We start from the raw sequence: 20,061 nt of genomic DNA on the forward strand, positions 1-20,061 counted from the left end.
TATATCTAGGAGAGTCCCTTATTGAGGAGGACCTGGGGGTACCAGTAGATCATAAAGTGAATAACAGCATGCAATGTCAATCAGCTGCCTCTAAAACCAGTAGGATCTTGTCATGTATCAAAAGTGATACTACCACTGTACAAGGCATTGGTTCGGCCTCACCTGGAATATTCTGTCCAGTTTTGGGCACCGGTCCATAAAAAAAGATGCCCTGGAGCTGGAGAGGGTTCAACGTAGAGCCATAAAAGTTAAAATGGGCATGGAGGGTCTTCGTTATGAGGAAAGATTAAAATAACTAGATTTATTTAGTATGGAAAAAGAGACTACTATGAGGGGACATGATTCATTTATTTAAATATATGAATGGTCCATAAAAAAAATATGGTGGCAAGTTGTTTCAGATTAAATCAAATCAAAGGTTTAATCACCAGAGGCGACAGGGCTTTTTTACTATGAGAACTGTCAATCTGTGGAATAGCCTGCCTCAGGCGCTGGTCACAGCAGAGACAGCAGAGAGCTTCAAGAAGGGTCTAGATGCCTTTTTACACCAAAATAACATTGATAGTTGTGTTATATAGTATTGTTTCCCCTAAATCACTTCCTCATGAAATCCCTTCCCTTTATTGGTTGAACTTGATGGACAAGTGTCTTTTTTCAACCATATAAACTATGATATCATATGACGTAATCTGTAGGTATCGTTATAAGTGTTGTAATTAAAAAAAATATATCTTCCCCAAAAAAAATTTCTACAACTACCAGTCTGGTTTAACTGGACTCACCCACTGTACAAGCAAATATATATATATATAATAATAAATATTATATATACACACATATACATACAGTTTATGCATTAGGAGGCAGCTATACCTCTAATACATGTCTCTCGATCAAGTGCCGAGCAGAGAATAGAGACAGTGACATGTCGACTGCTTGTATTGTCACTGGTGATCATACAATTTAACAAGCCAGGATACCAGTGCCAAGAGGTTGCTGCTAGGTCGGTCTAGTTTTTACCTGTAATTGGTGCAGTAGAGCTACCATAGTGGCAGTAGTAAACCCTAAAAACACTAACGACTACCAGTGATCCTAAAACAGACATGGCATAGATCAAATTTTGTGGCATAAAGTACCAGAATTAGAATTAAAGTGTCTGTTTTAGTTGAGTTATATTTAGAAAAAACTGCTGAGATGTAAAAACCATATTTCTTTTACTATAGTATCAGCTTTAAAGCTTAAAGGAAAAATGCAGATTACAAAAATTAAAATGGAAGAATCCAGCTATTCTCACTGCAAATTTCATTGCTGGCCCAAGAAATGAAAAAGTTAGAGCCAATAAAAGAAAACATGTAAACATTGAAAAATGCCTGGCCCTGAACCGGTTAAGGTCACTTGGTCCCTTCTTTAGAATGTAAAGACTAATAATAAACAACATCCTTCAATAATCCACATTATGCAATCCTAACAACCGTACATACCATCTAATTTATATGTAGGAATTGCATATGGCACCTAAACTGTATACATCTGAAGACAATACTGACAGAGCATAGCACCAGAGCCTGCAGTGAAAGTAAATGTATATATGTAGATCTGTTCTCCATGAAATGCGTATTTGCTGGAATGGGAATGAATTACTGAACTGCTCTTCTCTATATTATGTATTTCATCCTTCAAAATCAAGCAGGTTTCAAACCTCAGGCATCCCTCTTCACAGTCATTCAATGCCCTCAGGAGTAGAAGCCATAAATAGCTGTGGATTTTGTTTTTTCCTGCAAACCTTGCTTCTCCCTCCCACTTCCAAGTACAGTGTGTATGCAAGAATTCACTGAAAGCACCTAGGTGCAGCACATATTCATTCATTCCATGACAAAACAAGTGGAGTCTTGATCAAAGGGATGAAAAAGCAAACATCAGCAATAATGTTCAGACAAGCACAGTATGCACTACCTTTCATCATAAAAGACACAAAATATACTAAAAGGTTCATCATTACAGAAATGTAACACGTAGTATCTTAATGCAGTTGTAATGAAGAACACGGTTACAAACTAAATCATAGCGTTCTTGCTAAACAAAGCATTTTTACAAATACCCACACACTCCAAAATGTGCCAAAAAGGAGACCCCCAGAAGATCTGAGGAGCAGATTTCTAATTCAATATTTAACCTGGATCTCATCGTCTGTAAGAGCAGTTCATGTGCAGTATTTTGCTATTACAAATACAACAAATTAAACCACGAAGTGCCCTGCTGAACAGCACTTAAGAAAGGGTTATTCATTTACCAGTATTGTAGAAGAGAACAGGCTTTTAAAGGGGTTGCCCACTTCCAGTGAAAAATATATATAGCTATATATAAATATATAGCTTTTGATGTATTTTGTATATTTATAAAAAATTAAACATTAAAAAAAACTATTGACATTCAAAAAAATTAAGAAAAAAACAAGAAAAAAGGAAAGCAAAATGTAAATCTGAATAACTAAGCAAAATAAAACACATTAAAAACACATTGTTGTAGAATATCAATTTTCGAATTAAAAAAAGCACATTATGAAAACAAAAGATACAAATATTAAGTGAGCACAATAGAGGAGCTTTATCACAGCTACTACGCTAGTGAAATAATCACAAATTCTTTCACAGTGCAAAAATTCACGATAACAACGACTACGCCTCTTGATATATCCGGCGGCACATGGCCTATGATATGATAAATCTCCCTCAATATTTTTTCATTTCACAGAAAATCTACATCCCAAACAAATCTGTATTTTTCATAGGGTGGCGCTGCATAAGGATTAGTCCCACTAACCAGGCAAATCAGTATCTGGTTACCTGCAGTTGGTGTTGCAATATCTAGGTTTTAAAATAGACCTATCCCTTATTTTTAATGCATAAGTTTTACTTTTCTGAATCACTGGCAGCAAGGAATTCCACAAAAATAATGCACAGTAGATGCAATTCCGTTGACTAAACATGCCCTACTAGTTCCATCATTTATTCTGGTGTCTTTATTAAAAAATATAGCTAGTCAATTTGTATTGTTGGTTCTGCAAATTAATATTCTACTCCTGTCTAGTTAACCAAGTGAAACAAATTTCACAACACCTACCTCGCTGTTGTGACCTCGAAGGTTGAAGTTGGTTCTCTGAGGTGTGTTTCGGTCTCGTCTACAATGGCTCAGGGTGAATGTAACACCCACAACTCCTCTTCCATTGCCTGTAGCTAGCCATCCTTCCTCATAGTATCGTCTTCGACATACCGGTTTCTCCTTTTCACTTTTTGGCACCCTTCCTTTCCAAGAAAGGCATAAAATGTTGGAGTCGCTGCAAAGAACAGGCCCATGCTCCACTGATGCATACATGCTTTTGCCAAGTTTGGTTTTCAGTCCGTCTTGATGAGATTTGTTCAAAAATAAATTAAGTAAATTAAAGTTCTAAAAGCCAGGTGCATTTAAAATAGTTTTCAAAGAGTTAAACCTGACCAAAGCACTTAAGTGGCCAGTGCCTACGGATATACTCTTAATGCATAGTAACAGTTATTCTTGTACAAAACAACAATGGAAATTTGGCTTACAAAATTAACCAGCAGTCTGGATTGTTGTCATGAAGGTTGTGTGGTTGATTTCCCTTTGGACAATCATGGTTTCTTGCCCTTGCTTTTCGGTTTATCCCACAATAAGTCTCATCAGCAGGTTACTAAGCAAAATATTATGTAGCCTGAGATTCCAGTTTCTAGGATAGGATAGCCCAATAACATCGCAGACATGATTCCATAAATTAGAGGATTGTAAAGGTTTCAAGTATTTAAGGCTTAAAGTACAGACACCAGATGCCTCTTAGTGTACAGCAAAACTGCTTTAACTTTTCATCAATTAACTTTCTGGTTCTTGCAGCCAACACATATTTGCATAAAAAGCAGAAGGAAAAGGCACACAAACTGTGCAATTTTTTTTCCAGACCAATTATTATTTTTACCAGCTTTAAACAATATTCAGTTGTGCAAATAAACAAAACAACAATGTTTAACTGTTACGTCTCTACAGTACAGCTAATGCCAACCTAATTTAGGTTATGCAACAAACAGCATAAGAAGGTTGAAACTGTCCGATCAGAAATATTGACAATCCAAAAACATTGAAATTCTCCCAGGGCCAACAAGATAGCAGTGTATAGAAAGAAAACAATCTCCCATATCCACTCTGATCAAGTGGTATTGCTAGCTGAGAATGTCCCTGCTTTTCCTAAAAATACAGACACATTCATTATCTAACTGATGTCTGATTCCCTTACTATTCTGTCTAAGTGCAATGGGTTACCAATATCTAGAAGAAAAAAAATTATCCTAGCAGAAATGGGGGGAATCCTTTACATAGAATTGGAATAGAATTCTGTTGACCTCGTAGGAATTTAAACTAGTTACTGGCATCACAAAACTGCTACATCAAACCTCTGGTCATTCATAAGGTGGAAACAGGGGGAAGCAGGCATGTCTCTCTTCTTTCAAGAACCTGTCAACCAACCACGTTATGATTTAAATGGTATTTAAGCCATCCGAAGAAGTGAGAAGACGCAAGTATGACATGAAGGGAAAAAAGTAAATTAATTTCACGATCCGCTTCACACAGTGCCCAGTGAAGTTATTTGTCTGATGACGCCTGGATTTGCTGTGGCTTATTTCTAATGCGTTCTCTTCCACACCATCAGCACACATTAGGCATTGTTATTCACTGCCATGTGATGCTTTCAAGTATAGGCATTTTCTTAATGAAATGTTTTGGGGCCTTTCTTATTTACTGCTGCTTTTGGAGCATGATGTTTTTCCTAAAATCTTTGAATAGTTTTCTTTCCCGAAATTCAGTATTGAAACCTAAACGGTTTTGTTTCAGTCCTTCAAAACAGCAGACTACTCTTCTGATGGTGTAAATGGTTTGATGAAGTTTGTGCAGGAAGCCATGCTGAACTCTATGTCAACAATGGGATGCAGTTGAGTTTGGCATTGTGGTACTGTAGAAAATTTTGAAGAGGCAAAATAGACCAGGTGCAATATTGTGTTCACCTGCAAAACAAATAAAATAAAAAAAGTTACACTTATTTATAGGATATTCAAACAACTTCCTTACGTTATCCTTTGACAGAGTAGTTATTTAAGATTCTCAAATGTGATAATAATAAGGCAACATCCCAGGTTCTATTCAACTTTAATACACCCAAACACCAGTTGTCATAGGGAGAGATTTATTAAAACTGTCTAGTTTCTCATGGCAACCAATTAAATTCTGCTTTCCCACAGCAGTTTAATGAATGAAAGCAGATTTCTGACTAGTTGTCGTGAGCAACGCAATTTCACACAGTTGCAATTAATTTCCCCAATAGTATATAAAGTTCAAAAAAGACGCAGGCCAACCTATAAGATTAACTCCTTCACGACAAAGTGTCATTGGCACCTTATTCCCTTAACAACGCTTGCTGTAATAGCCCTCTCCGTACAAGGTGGGCGTTTGCTGCACTGGTTACCACCCTTGGTCGATGCTGGCACCGATTGTGGGTGTTAACAATGTAAATGCCTATGGCAAAGATGCTGGAAGCATTTACATCCTGGCGATGCATTGGCGCCGCCATATTGGAATTGATCACTGACAGCTGTGAAGTCATTGGGGGGCAGCAATCTATAACTAGCCCCGAGGTGGTCACATTTTAACTCATTTATTACAATGTGCGATTTGATTTAGTATATCTGCATATACTTCCATATATATAGTAGGACAACCTAAGGTTAAAGTACCCTAGGGGGTTTGAAAAATAGTAAAACATTTTTAAATAGTAAAAAAAAAACAATTTAAATCAGCCCCCTTTCCGAAGAACGGATACAAATCTAAATAAACAGTAAAAATAATAAACGTGTTAGGTATCGCCGTGTCTAAAAAGTCCGATCAAAATACCGCCTAAAGTTGCAAGAAAATGGCGCAAATGCATTTTTTCACCAATTTCCTGCATTTGGAATTTTTTTCGCTTCCCAGTAGACGGCATGGAATATTAAATACTGTCACTATGAAGTGCAATTTGAAGTGCTTTTGAAAACAAGCCGTCACACAGCTCTTTACATGGAAAAATTAAAAAAAAGTTAGATTTTATTGGGGAGGGGAAAAATAAAAATGCAAAAAAAAAGGGACAATTCGGAAAGGGTTAATGTCCATGTCAATTTTTGCAATTCTGTTATGCACTTCTTTAACCCCTTAACGCTGAAGCCACTTTTCACCTTCACTTTTCCCATTTTTTCAAATCTGCCCTGCATCACTATAAGTGGTTATAACTTCGGAACGCTTTAACATATCCAAGTGATTTTAAAATTGTTTTCTCGTGACACATTGTACTTCAGGTTAGTTGAACAATTTTGGTGGTATGTTTTGCATTTATTTATGAGAAAATCAGATATTTGGTTTAAATTTGGAAAAATTCTTGATTTTCGAACTTCAAAATGTTCTACTTTTTCCATACATAGTCATAACCGTGGTCATGGTTTTTTATGCATACTGTTATTTTTGTAGGATGTTATGGGCCTTTGAATGTTAGGTGTGATTTTTCACATTTTCATAAAAAACGGAAAATCCTGCTATTGAGGGACCTGCTCAGGTTTCAAATCACTTTGAGAGGCCTAAAGAAAAGTAATACCCCCCTCAACGTACGTAAAACAACTTTTATGAAGTTTGTTAACCCTTTAATTGTTTTACAGGGGTTAAAACAAAATCGGATGCAATTTTGAAAGTAAATTTTTTTGGCTAAATTAATGTGTTTTTCAAAAAATGTACAAATTCTCAGTGGATAAAATACCAAAACGCTCCACAAAATTTGATACCCAATCTCTCCCGTGTATAACAATACCCCATATGTGGTGGTGACCTGCTGTATGGGCACACGCCAGGGCATCGAAGGGAAGCTGCGCCATTCAGAGCAGATTATGCATTGTCACTTTTTATTGGCTACACAATCTTTATTTTTTTGGCAATTTGGACATATAAGGGCTTATTTTCTGCGACATGAGATGCACTTTACAAATACTTCATTTTAGTGGGTCATTAGCTTATTGATGAGATTTTATTAACTCTTGAATGCATGGGTGAAAAGAAAATTGTCAATTTTGGTTTACTTTCTTTTCGTATTTTTTGGGGGTCGTACACCGTACACTAAAAATATTATATTATCTTCATTCTATAGGTCACTACGATTACGGTGATACCTCATTTATATAGTTTTTCATTTATTTTTACAATTTTACTGGATAAAAACTAATATAGAGGAAATCTCATTTGTTTTTGCATTGCCATCTTTTTGGAGACGTAACTTTAATATTTTTTGGTTGACAGAGCTAGTTTAGGTCTTATTTTTTACGTGTTGAGTTGTTCTTTTCACTGGTACCACTGGGGGTCGGATTCTTCTCAAATGCCCCTTCTCCGATCGCGGGTGTTAGAGGCAGGTGTCGGCTATAATATGTAGCCGACACCTGCAGCTTCTGGCGCCGGCTCCGTTCAGGAGCCGGTGCCAGAAGCATGACGTTATAGTACTGCATTTTGCGGGAACGCACCTCCCGCGATGCAGTACTATTACGTCAAATGTCGGAAAGGGGTTAAATGATCCTTGTAAAAGCTTTACATAAAATGTGTTTACAGGGAAGTTTTATTAAATACATTTTTTCTTTATAAACCAAAGCAGATAAACGCTACAAATGTGAAAAATAAGTTTTGTAATTTTCCAGATTTAAGTTTCTTTAAGAAGTAGTAAAACTGAATACATTTTTACTACAGTATGTTATAAATATATACAGCATTACCCCATCCCCCTTTTTCTGGTTCAGCTACACATGGAGAGGATGCATGTACTTTCTGCCAACTCTAAGCTAAGCCTTTCCTGCAGTTAAAGGAAATGTACCATTTGATTTGATGCATTATGAACCAAACATACCGTGGGAATGCTGTTGCTACACTGATGCAGGATCATATCATATCTGTTTAACCCCTTACCAGCATGTGACGTAGTATTGGTCACATGCCGGCTGTGGGGGTATGAAGTGGGCTCACGGGCTGAGCCCTCTCCAAACAAGGTGGGCGTTTGCTGCATATTGTAACACCCACGGTCGGTGCTGGCATCTTGGATGTCACAGGGAGGGCGACGATCAGTTGCCATGACAGCCTCGAGTCTTCGGCAGACCGGAGGCTGGCTGGCTCATGTGCATATTTTTACATTTATCTACATTAAAGGAAGCATAACCTTCCTGATGAAAATTTCCAAAATGCCTTAGTCTTGCATCTGAACAATTCCAGTGCTTTAACATTACCTGGTTGCCAGCATCTTTAATGCCTCATTACTCATAGCCCTTCCCTCCCTCCCTCAGCCTCTCCCCTGCTACCTTCCCCCACTTACGGCAGCTCACCATTGCAAAAAAATATTTGTACTGCCTCCCTCCGCCCCCGCCAGGACCACACATCACTGGCAGGGAGCCAAGTAATGTTAAAGAAACTATTGAAAAGCATATTTGGAACCTGTCATCAGGTAAAAATTACCTTTCTGATGACAGGTTCCCTCAGCATCCATTTCTGTGCCCAATCCTCCAGCTTCCACAAATCTCTCTGTAAAATTATATGATCACATCAGAATTACTGTATATTCCGGCGTATAAGACGACTTTTGAAGACAGAAAAATCTTCTGTCTTCTCTGGGGTCGTCTTATACGCCGGTAATCCCGCCCGCCCGCCGTGTATTCACGGCAGAGGTCGGGTCCCGGTGCATGGAGAGGGCTCACGGGCTGCATATTGCAGCAAAGGCTTACCGGTAACACCCGGGGGTGTTTTCACAGCGTGGGCAGCCTCAAAAAGATAGCGGCGCCATCTTACCTGGGATCGCCGCTCCCCGTGACGTCATCGGGGGCGGCGATCCGTCTCCATGGTAGCCTCGGGTCTTCCGAGGCTATTTCGTTTTAACCCCTTCATTACAATGTGCTGATAGCACATTGTAATGAATGAGGAAAATCCCCATATACTGCCATACTGTAGTATGGCAGTATATGGTAGGATCGATCAGACAACCTAGGGTTAAAGTACCCTAGGGAGTCTGAAAAATAGTATAAATAAAAATAAAAAAAGTTAAAAAAAATAAATAAAAAAACCTAAAATTTCAAATCACCCCCCTTTCCCTAGAACTGACATAAATATAAATAAACAGTAAAAATCATAAACACATTAGGTATCGACGCGTCCGAAAATGCCCGATCTATCAAAATATGATAACGGTTTTTCAATGCGTTTAACCCCGTAACGGAAAATAGCGCCCAAAGTCGAAAATGGCACTTTTTTGCCATTTTGAAAAATATAAAAAAATCTATAAAAAGTGATCAAAAGGTCGTACAGTCCTAAAAATGATATCATTGAAAATATAATCAAATTTTGCAAAAAATTACACCACCCACAGGACACCAAAGTATAAAAAAGTTATTAGCGCCAGAAGTTGGCAAAATCAAAAATCGTACCAACCCAAAGAATAAAGTAGACATGTCATTTGGGGCGCTCAGTGAAAGACGTAATATCCAAGCCCACAAGAAAATGCGTTTTTTCACCATTTTCATTGCATTTGGCATTTGGAGTACATGGCATGGAATATTTAATAAAATAAAAATTTAAGGTACAGTATGGTAACATTTACAGTAAAATGGACGATGGTAATGATGTTGTTGTATGCCTTATGTTTATGAGCGACAGTTTTCCTGCTATATACCTGCATGTCATAAGAATTTAAATTAAAAAAAGGACAATGTTAAATTCAAATCTGTTTTTTTTTTAATTTTTACCGGTGTTTTGTATGCGTTGGAAAAGGGGTAGTCTTATACGGCGAATATATCTTAAACTCTATAATTTAAACATGAAAGTAAGGGGGTCGTCTTATATGCCGGAATATACGGTAAATACTTTGCAGAGCTTGATATCATCTGGAAATATTGAAATTGTACTGTATAAATCCTCTAGGAAGTTAAAAAAAGAAGGGGGCCCAATACCAATTGTACATTAATCAGTTGTATAAGAAAAAAAACGTACAATAAACTTGTTGACTGTTTCTAAAGGCAACCAGTAGAATTATAGATTCAAGCAATAATAAAAGAACAACAACAGTACGTTTAGCTTGCTAAATATTGTAAAATAGTACTGGTGGATGTAGTCAGAAGACAGATGGATAGATGTACAGAAATGATGAGCATTATCCAATTTGTTCTGCTTCATAACAATTTTAAGTATTGAATTTAAGATTAAAAACAAATTAGATAAAAAACATCATTATGTATTGTCTTGTTAACATGAAAATAAACATAGAATAATAAACCCTATTAACCAAAAGAAGTAAACATTGCATCCAAACAATCTGCGCGTCTGGATTTGGAAACACGACAGACTAGACAAATTACATGGTTTATGCTCAGGCAATACAGGCAGATGGCTTACAGCTAGTTGAAGACACTGACTAGAAGCCTATCGAATTACAATGTATAACATGTATCCACTTAGAATATTAATAGCAAGATTCATATGGCTCTGTGATTCTAATGAAAGTAGCAAAAAATCTCACAGCTACCCATTAGATGTCAGCTGCAAAAGAAAAGAAATATAACTAACTAGATAATAGGTGCACACATCTGAGTTGGCTGTCCTATTAGCCCTTTAATGACATGGTCATTTGGCACCTACCTGACACAGGCAATTCTATTAAATCTGCCCTGTGTCAAATATATCCAGGCGATTTAGATTGTTTTCTTGTGACGTCATAAATAAGCGCAAAGCAGATATTTGGTGAAAATTTGGAAAATTCTATATTTTAGAAACTTAGGTGCAATTTTTCATATTTTTATTTTTAAAAAAAATGCTAAATCATACGTTTGAGGGACCTGCTCAGTTTTCAAGTCACTATATAATAGTAAACCCCCAAAAAATTAACCTATAATAGACAACTTTCAATCTAGGTAAAACAACTTTTATAATGTTTGTTAGCCCTTTAAGCTTTTCACAGGGGTTAAAACAAAATGGAGGTTCAATATTTTGGCTAAATAAAAGTATATATTTTTTAATTACACATAAGGAAAAATATCAAAATACTCCACAAAGTTTAATACCAAATTTCTACTGATTATGCCAAATCCCCCCATATGTGGGGTTAAACCGCTGTACTAGCACAAACCATGGCATTTAAGGGAAGGTGTGCCATTTAGAGCAGATTTTCACTGTTATCCTTTTAAAGCTTTAAATTTTTGGGCAATTTTGCCTGCCATATGAGGGCATTTTTTTTTGGCAGGATGAAATTTTAGAACACTTTAGTAACCAGATTGCTGTATAACCTAGGATATGCGAAACAAATAAAGACTTAAATGCAGAAAAGCAACAAAAAACAAAATAGAGGAAAGTCAGATTCAAGGCATTAAAACATGATCAAATTTGATTTTTCCAAAACGATAAGTATCGGATGCTCTTTATTCATAGAACATTTTCCCTCTACCTTAATTACAGATAGGTTTCTGATATGCAAATTAGCTTTTGTGACTCATGTCTGCTCTTTGTAACTCTTCTCTCTCAGGCTGGCAGTGAATCATGTGGTCCATTATTCTGACTGACAGCTGTGTCTCTTCTGCTCTCTGCTCTGCCTCTTTGTACTTGGGGACTGTCTGCTAATATTCAACTACAGATATACACTCAACGGCCACTTTATTAGGTACACCTGTCCAACTGCTCGTTAACACTTAATTTCTAATCAGCCAATCACATGGCGGCAGCTCAGTGCATTTAGGCATGTAGACATGGTCAAGACAATCTCCAGCAGTTCAAACCGAGCATCAGTATGGGGAAGAAAGGTGATTTGAGTGCCTTTGAACGTGGCATGGTTGTTGGTACCAGAAGGGCTGGTCTGAGTATTTCAGAAACTGCTGATCTACTGGGATTTTCAAGCACAACCATCTCTAGGGTTTACAGAGAATGGTCCGAATAAAGAAAAAACATCCAGTGAGCGGCAGTTCTGTGGGCGGAAATGCTTTGTTGATGCCAGAGGTCAGAGGAGAATGGGCAGACTGGTTTGAGGTGATAGAAAGGCAACAGTGACTCAAATCGCCACCCGTTACAACCAAGGTAGGCAGAAGAGCATCTCTGAATGTACAGTACGTTGAACTTTGAGGCAGATGGGCTACAGCAGCAGAAGACCACATCGGGTGCCACTCCTTTCAGCTAAGAACAGGAATCTGAGGCTACAATTTGCACAAGCTCATCGAAATTGGACAGTAGAAGATTGGAAAAACGTTGTCTGGTCTAATGAGACTCCATTTCTGCTGTGACATTCGGATGGTAGGGTCAGAATTTGGCGTCAACAACATGAAAGCATGGATCCATCCTGCCTTGTATCAACTTTTCAGGCTGGTGGTGGTGGTGTCATGGTGTGGGGAATATTTTCTTGGCACTCTTTGGGCCCCTTGGTACCAATTGAGCATCGTTGCAATGCCAAAGCCTACCAGAGTATTGTTGCTGACCATGTCCATCCCTTTATGACCACAATGTACCCAACATCTGATGGCTACTTTCAGCAGGATAATGCGTCATGTCATAAAGCTGGAATCATCTCAGACTGGTTTCTTGAACATGACAATGAGTTCACTGTACTCAAATGGCCTCCACAGTCACCAGATCTCAATCCAGAGCATCTTTGGGATGTGGTGCAACAGGAGATTTGCATCATGGATGTGCAGCCGACAAATCTGCGGCAACTGTGTGATGCCATCATGTCAATATGGACCAAAATCTCTGAGGAATGCTTCCAGCACCTTGTTGAATCTATGCCACGAAGAATTGAGGCAGTTCTGAAGGCAAAAGGGGGTCCAACCCGTTACTAGCATGGTGTACCTAATAAAGTGGCCGGTGAGTGTATAAAGCTTTATGTACAGATGGGAAATATTGTGTCAATATTTTTACACAGTGCCTTGTGTTACATTGATGACATGTGACCAGAGTGACATCATTGCATGTCTCTCAGCCTTCTAAGAATAGCAAACTGTACACCATGTATATGATTACATGAAATCACAGCAGTCTCCATGGAGTATGGAGATGAGTAGAAGTCCACAGAGGATGCTGTGAGTTCATGTGGTCAGATAAATGCATGGGCTATTGTTAAAGAGGCTAAAGGACCTGAGATTATGTCACTCTGGTCACATGACATGGGGAGTATAAGATGGGAGGGGCCAAATGAGCAGAACACGCCCCCTCTGATGCCCGCTAATATAAGATAAAAGGTGATTTATGTGGATGTAAGCGAAACAATTTTTAGCTAAAAGAAGTGTGAAAGACTGATGTTTAGGTACAACCCAGGGAAAATCCGAAAATATAGCTGGGGTATAAGAAACGGGGTATCAGCCTAATGTATGGCCCTGATGTATGCAACAGAAGACAAATTGTACAGTATAAGGGATACACAAAGTCATGTGTCAAGTAGCAAAGAAAACAAGTCTTTATTAATCGTTTATACAATTGCATGAGAAAAAAAGCACTAATCGGACAAAACAATACTAAAAACACTTAAAAAGAAAGAGGATACAGCCTAACTGATCCCCAATAGCAAAGACAGTGGCACCTGATAATGCCAGAACACTGTTGCCCCGTACACCCCTGCTCCAAACACTATCCAGTAAACTCCAAAATGAATACAATACAGATAATATGTGGGCAGGTGGCAGGCAAGGTAGTAAATGTACTGAATTCCCTGACCGAGGGGAAGGAGGATGATGCTGAATCTGCTATAAGTAAAGGAAAATAATAATTACCATGAGGTCTGGACGATGAGTGGAGACAGGGCCGAAAAAACGCCCCACGCGCATTGCAGTGCACCGCAGCTTCCTCAGGGGTGCCCAACAAGTGCAGTGTCCGCATATAAATACCCGTGTATGTGGATTTAAGCTGATCCACAGCTGTGACAAAGATGGCGGCGCCCATGTCAGCATGTGTGTTAGGAAACCATGGAGAGGAGTGGAACTACATCACTTTCGGGATGACTGACTAGGGGAATCCGCGCATGCACTATTGCATGATATAAATGTAAAAGGCGCAGCATTATATTAGGTATTGTATGCAAGCTGAGACTGTCTAAACATTCAATGTGCAATGTAAAGTGCCAGTGCTGCTATATTAAAATGTGCAAAGCGGGCCAATGAGTAAGGTGCAGATTTAGAAAGAATTATAGAGATAAATAAATGAAAATTAGTATAAGAATGAAAAATAAATGAAAAAATAAAGAAAGAAACAATGGTGTTAGGCGATGCTTATATAGAAAAAAATATATATAAATAAAATGACCAACAGCAGATATATGTGGTGACTAGTTTACAGCTGTAACCCATCATATCCGGTAAAGGAAGATAGTGTAATAAGTGGGCACTTGCCTGCCACCTGCCCACATATTATCCGTATTGCATTCATTTTGAAGTTTACTGGACAGTGTTTGGAGCAGGGCCGTACGGGGCGACAGTGTTCTGGCATTATCAGGTGCCACTGTCCCCCCAGTGTCTTTGCTATTGGGGATCAGTTAGGGTGTATCCTCTTTCTTTTTAAGTGTTTTTAGTATTATTTTGTCTGATTAGTGTTTTTTTTTTCTCATGCAATTGTATAAACGATTAATAAAGACTTGTTTTTTTGCTACTTGACACATGACTTTGTGTATCCCTTATGTAGTTTGTTTTTTCATGTGTGTAGCATCCAATTTATACTTTCATTTTTGTGCCATGGACCCGTTTCTCAGTCTAAATTGTACAGTATGACATACTTCAGGATTTCATTACCAAACTTTTCAATATATGACCATTACAGCCTGTGTTAATTCTCTGCATTTACCAACACACTGCAGAGCCATTATGACTTGTAAATTATAACTGTAAAATACAGAGAATTTCTTTAAAACGCTTCTACCACTGAGGCCACTGAATACTTAAGGTGAACGTTTGTTCTTCTGTTCACCTTCCATTACCTATATGATTACATGCACAGTACAGGCGGTCCCCTACTTAAGAACACTCGACTTACATACGACCCCTAGTTACAAACGGACCTCTGGATATTGGTAATTTATTGTACTTTAGTCCTAGGCTACAATGATCAGCTGTAACAGTTATCACAGGTGTCTGTAATGAAGCTTTAGTGTTAATCCTGATTCTTATGACAATCCAACAATTTTAAAATCCTGTACAAAAAAAATATATATATATTTTACGGTTTATTTCTATTTATATAACTTGTAAGGAAAGGGGGGCGATTTGAATTTTTAGTGAAAATAAAAATGATAACATTTTTAGACTTTAATCCTAGGCTGTCTGATTGATCCTATCATATACTGCCATATTACAGTTTTTCCTCCTCATTCATTACGTGCTTATCGCACATTGCAATGAAAGGGTTAAAACGAGAAGACCCTTCAGAAGACCCCAGGCTGTTATGGCGACCGATTGCCACCCCCAATGACGCCATATGGAGCAATGATCCTGAATTTTTTAAGTCATTGGCGGGCTCACACCCTCGATCGGTGATAGCACAGATCGCGGGATATGCAGCAAAGACTTATCAGCTGTGGAGAGGGCTCACCCATATCTGGACAATATTAAGATGTCACTTTTATTTTTATTCAAAATTAAAAAATAGTAGTATCTTTACTACTGAGTGCTCAATTGAAAAGCGTTTAAAAACACAGATGCCTAAGGTCAGAGAAAAATTCTAATAGCAAGGGTTAAAGCAAGAAAACCCAACCCAGATGGCAAATATGCGGTATGGGCTGCAAGGTGTAGAATCCCTTGCACAATGGGGGTCATTTACTAAGGGCCCGATTTGCGTTTTTCCGACGTGTTACCCGTTACGGTTTTTGGCGAACGCAATCAGATTGTGGCGCACTGGCGTCGGCATGCACACGGCGGAAATCGGGGGCGTGGCCGAACAAAAACCCGACGGATTCGGAGAAACCGCTGCATTTAAAAAAAAAAAAAAAAAAAAGAAAAAGTGTCGCTGGACACACACTTACCTTCACCAAATATAGCATCATGAACTCCGGCGGACCTCGGCGGACTTCAGCGCAGCAGCGAACTGCCTTAGTGAATCACTGGAAGACCCAAATCCACCGCAGAGAATGCGCCGCTGGATCCCGAATGGACCGGGTTAGTAAATCTGCCCCAATGAGTACAATCACTGTCCAATAATGTAAGACTACTAGAGTATGAGGTATAGAGACCTAGCGGCTGAGAGACAGTGATTGTAAGGCAGCCATCTCTACCATTATATGTCATATAGAGCAGGGGTACAGGGCAAGGGTAAAAAGTGTCGGGGTGCAACCTCAGAAACAGAGCTAATAGTGATAATTCATCAATATATTATGCAATATTATCATCTAAACCCATGCATATATTTCTGTATCATGAGATCGTGATCGATCCCAATTATATACAGAAATAAGTTGCTATTATAGTAATATAGATATAGCTCTGCACCACCAGAATGATCCCCAGAAATACCCTACGCTCACTATATCACACTGGGTTACCGCCAGCCATTCCAGCCGCAATTTACTAACCCTAAGGGTGTGTACAGTTAGATAGAGGTATAATATCTGGAGCCTAAATGCACTGCATGTTAAAATAGCGAACAAATTAGCCTCCTGACATGTTTCGCCAGTGACCTGGCTTAATCAGGGGTCAGGCTAATACTGAATTAGAAGGCACTTTTTAAGGTCTTTATGAAAGAATACCCTCACAAATTACACCATTTTAGAAACTGCACCCCTCAAAATATTCAAAACAACCTATAGGAAGTTTGTTAACCCTATGAGCATTTCATGTGCAAAATATATGGAAGTAAATTAAAGAAATTTAACAATATATTCATTCAACACCAAAATTTGCACCTTCACAATGGGTTAAAAATGAAAATGCATTTTACAATGTTTAGTGCAATTGCTCCTGAGTATGCCAATACCCATTCTGTTACTGTACGCTGCTGTACGGGCACAGGGGGGCACTTGGAAGGGAAAGAGTGTGGTTTTGTTTTTGGAAGACGAATATGGATAAAAAAAAGTAACACCATTTTGGAAAGTACACCCCTTGGAGAATTGAGCAAGGTGTAATTTGTGTATTTGCCCCAACAGTTGTTTGATTCAATTAGGCCCCAAAAAGGAAAAATGTGAACATTTTCTAAAAAAAAAAATTTAAAAAAGTCACTTTTACCCCAATTTTTTTAAAGTGTAAAACTGCGTAAAGCTATTTTTCCTAAGTGTAGAATTGCCCGACAGGTGCATATAAAATGTTTTATGGGTATGTAGTAGGGTTCAGAATGGAAAATGGGATGTTTGCCTTTTAGAAGCCAAATTTGACAGAAATTTTTTACATGTGCCAGTATAGGCAAGGGAGTAGTTGCGAATAAGGCCCTGTACCTGTCCATCTAGTGAGTCTGATCAACTCACCTAAGGGATAATGCAGGAAGATCTCAGGTAATAACAGCTGTAGATCTTGCCTGAACATTTGATTTGATGCATTATGAACCAAACATACCTTGAGAATGCTGTAGCTACACTGATGCAGGATCATATCTTGGTTAATCCCTGAGCTGAGTAGTTTTGCTGAAAAACAATTATACCATTCAGGACCTTGGGAAAGCTGGGACAGACTGGCTTACACATTATGGTCGCTAAGTAAAGCATGACTAGTCAAGCACTAATCAACCTGAGCTGGATCACTCATACATAGCAGCTGGGGGATGGTGCAGCAATTGATTATTTTGTCTGGCAGGAAGTAAACTGTAATCAGAGAGAAACTGCCCTGCTATGAGAAGGGGGTAATCAAGCAGCAGAGCAGAGATAAAAGTGACAGAGCTTCATTATCAAAATGTTATATCTGTTTTATCAGCAAAACCACTCAGCACAGGGATTAACCAAGATAGGATTCTGTATCAGTGTAGCAACACCATTCTCAAGGTATATTTGCTTCATACTGCATCAAATCAAATGGTAGGTTTCCTTTAAGTGGGTGTAAGTTATTGACCAATGAGTTTGGCTGTATTGTAAACTGGAGTGTGATTGGAGAGGTGCTACCACCTGACCAGGAGAATAAAACACCTGGGCAGGGGCAGCTCTCTTGAAGAGCACATCCTCTAGACCGCATGGTCTGTCTGCAGAGACAGAGTGAAGAGAGAGCGTGTCAGTAGACCTTCAGTACCGACTCAGAACCGAATACCAGGACCAGAGTCAGGAGACTCAAATCCCGAGCTGCAGCTTCCACAGTTTGGACACAGCTCCATCCAGCTCCATCCAGCTTCTCCCAGCTTGCATCTACTACCAGGCTGGTGAGCTGTTCCTGAGGACCACGCTCCATGACCACTTCAGTAATCCGAATCTGCTGAGAGACCATTTAGCCCCATTGCCTGCTGTTGTTCAATAAAGAACCGCTAGCTATTTTGCACAACGTGGCCTCCGTTTGATCCCTGGATACGGCTGTTACCACCACGGGCTCCCCACCCATTACCCTAGCTCTCATCCTACAGACACTTAGAGGTTGCCCCAGGGAGAACCAGTAAATCAGCCTCTCCCTCCATATTTCTTACACACACCACTTGCTGGAGACCTTCCAGGCTGTGGGACAGCCCTCCGGTCCCCATACCAAGCTCCGTGACATCAGCGCGGCCCAGGCCGCAACCGCCAGCCACTCCAGTATTCTGAGCCCCAGCTGCCTCCAGGCCCCAAGAAAAGGCTAGGCCCCAGGTAGGGGGGGATGTTGCAAATGAATTTATCCCTAATCCCCTAATAAAGGATAGTAGGGATTTTGCCTTCTCCTTGATCAACATTGTAGAACTATAGGCTGAATTTGAACTCCGAGCAAAGGCTTCAACAATTCCCACTATCTCATAGACTGTAAGCTCTTGTGAGTAGGGCATTCACTCCTATTGTTTCATGACTGTTAGAACTCAAAACATAATGGTAAGTATGTGAGCCCCATTGGGGACAAGTTCGGTGTAGCGCTGCATAATCTGTTTGCGATATATAAAGGAATTATTATGAGTATGACTCTTGTCTTATTTTATTTGCATACGTTCCAGTGAATCTGTAAAGAACTATGGAATTTCATGGCGCTATATAAAGATTATTATTATTATTAGCCCCGTTACCTACACAATAGCCTGAGCCACGGTGGAGCTAGTCAAATTATACATGTAAAGATCACAAGATGTTAGAGAACCAAACAGTGATTTTCATAGCTGGTCACATCGTATGAAAGTTACATTTACTGTACATAACATAAAAAGAAAGGTTCATATTAGGACAAGATGAAGGGCATCTGCCGTCTGTATTGCAGAGATTTGCCCACTAACATCACCTTGGGGACTCGGGCATGAGTGAATCAAATTAAACAGTCATCTGAAATACAATTTGCAGCAAAACAGAAATTCTTTAGAAAGAATCACAATTCAGCAGCAGAGCCAAAGCTTGAATAAAATGACTATTATGTGGCTTCAGTGTTTCTAAATGTAAGAAAAAAAATAAAATCCAGGACTGTCGTGCACTGATGACATACTCTTATCTCATAAATCGTATGCTCTTGAGACCAGGACCCTTACTGTTTATTTACCCCATGAGCTGCAAAGTGCTACAAAATATGATGATACTACGTTAAGATGAATTTGACAATCTGAACCAATTTATGTAATTTTTCGGAGGGGGGGGGGCGGTGAGGCATGGTAATATAAATTTCATGGGGAATTAAAAAAACACAACAACAGCCAAGTCCCCACTGTGGGAATAAATACTAAAAAAATCCAGTTTACCTTTGAAGAAATGCAGAAACCTTTGCATAATCTGATCTTAGAAATCTGTTACTGTAACACAGCAGTAACATAACCCTCACAGAGAGAACACTGAGCTGTGAAAGATCAAAGCAGGTTTTCTAAAGCAGAAATTAATCTCCCAGGGAGTAAATGATCAGGACACAATATACCCCAAGGAAGCCACAAGATGGAAAAGTA

The 20,061-nt window shown here is 39.0% G+C and overlaps 1 protein-coding gene across 3 annotated transcripts in view; it reads right to left on the minus strand.

Moving 5' to 3' along the window:
- The window catches only part of TULP4 (TUB like protein 4), a 244,597-nt gene that overhangs the window by 137,589 nt on the left and 86,947 nt on the right, over positions 1-20,061 (minus strand). For all 3 annotated transcript variants that reach the window (XM_072141034.1, XM_072141033.1, XM_072141032.1), the window contains one exon: positions 3,121-5,066. In XM_072141034.1, the coding sequence (XP_071997135.1) occupies positions 3,121-3,372 (252 nt within the window). In that variant the 5' untranslated portion in view covers positions 3,373-5,066. The remainder of the gene's footprint in view (positions 1-3,120; positions 5,067-20,061) is intronic.

The sequence above is a fragment of the Engystomops pustulosus genome, chromosome 3 (genome assembly GCF_040894005.1).
Source record: "Engystomops pustulosus chromosome 3, aEngPut4.maternal, whole genome shotgun sequence".
Taxonomy (NCBI): Eukaryota; Metazoa; Chordata; class Amphibia; order Anura; family Leptodactylidae; genus Engystomops; species Engystomops pustulosus.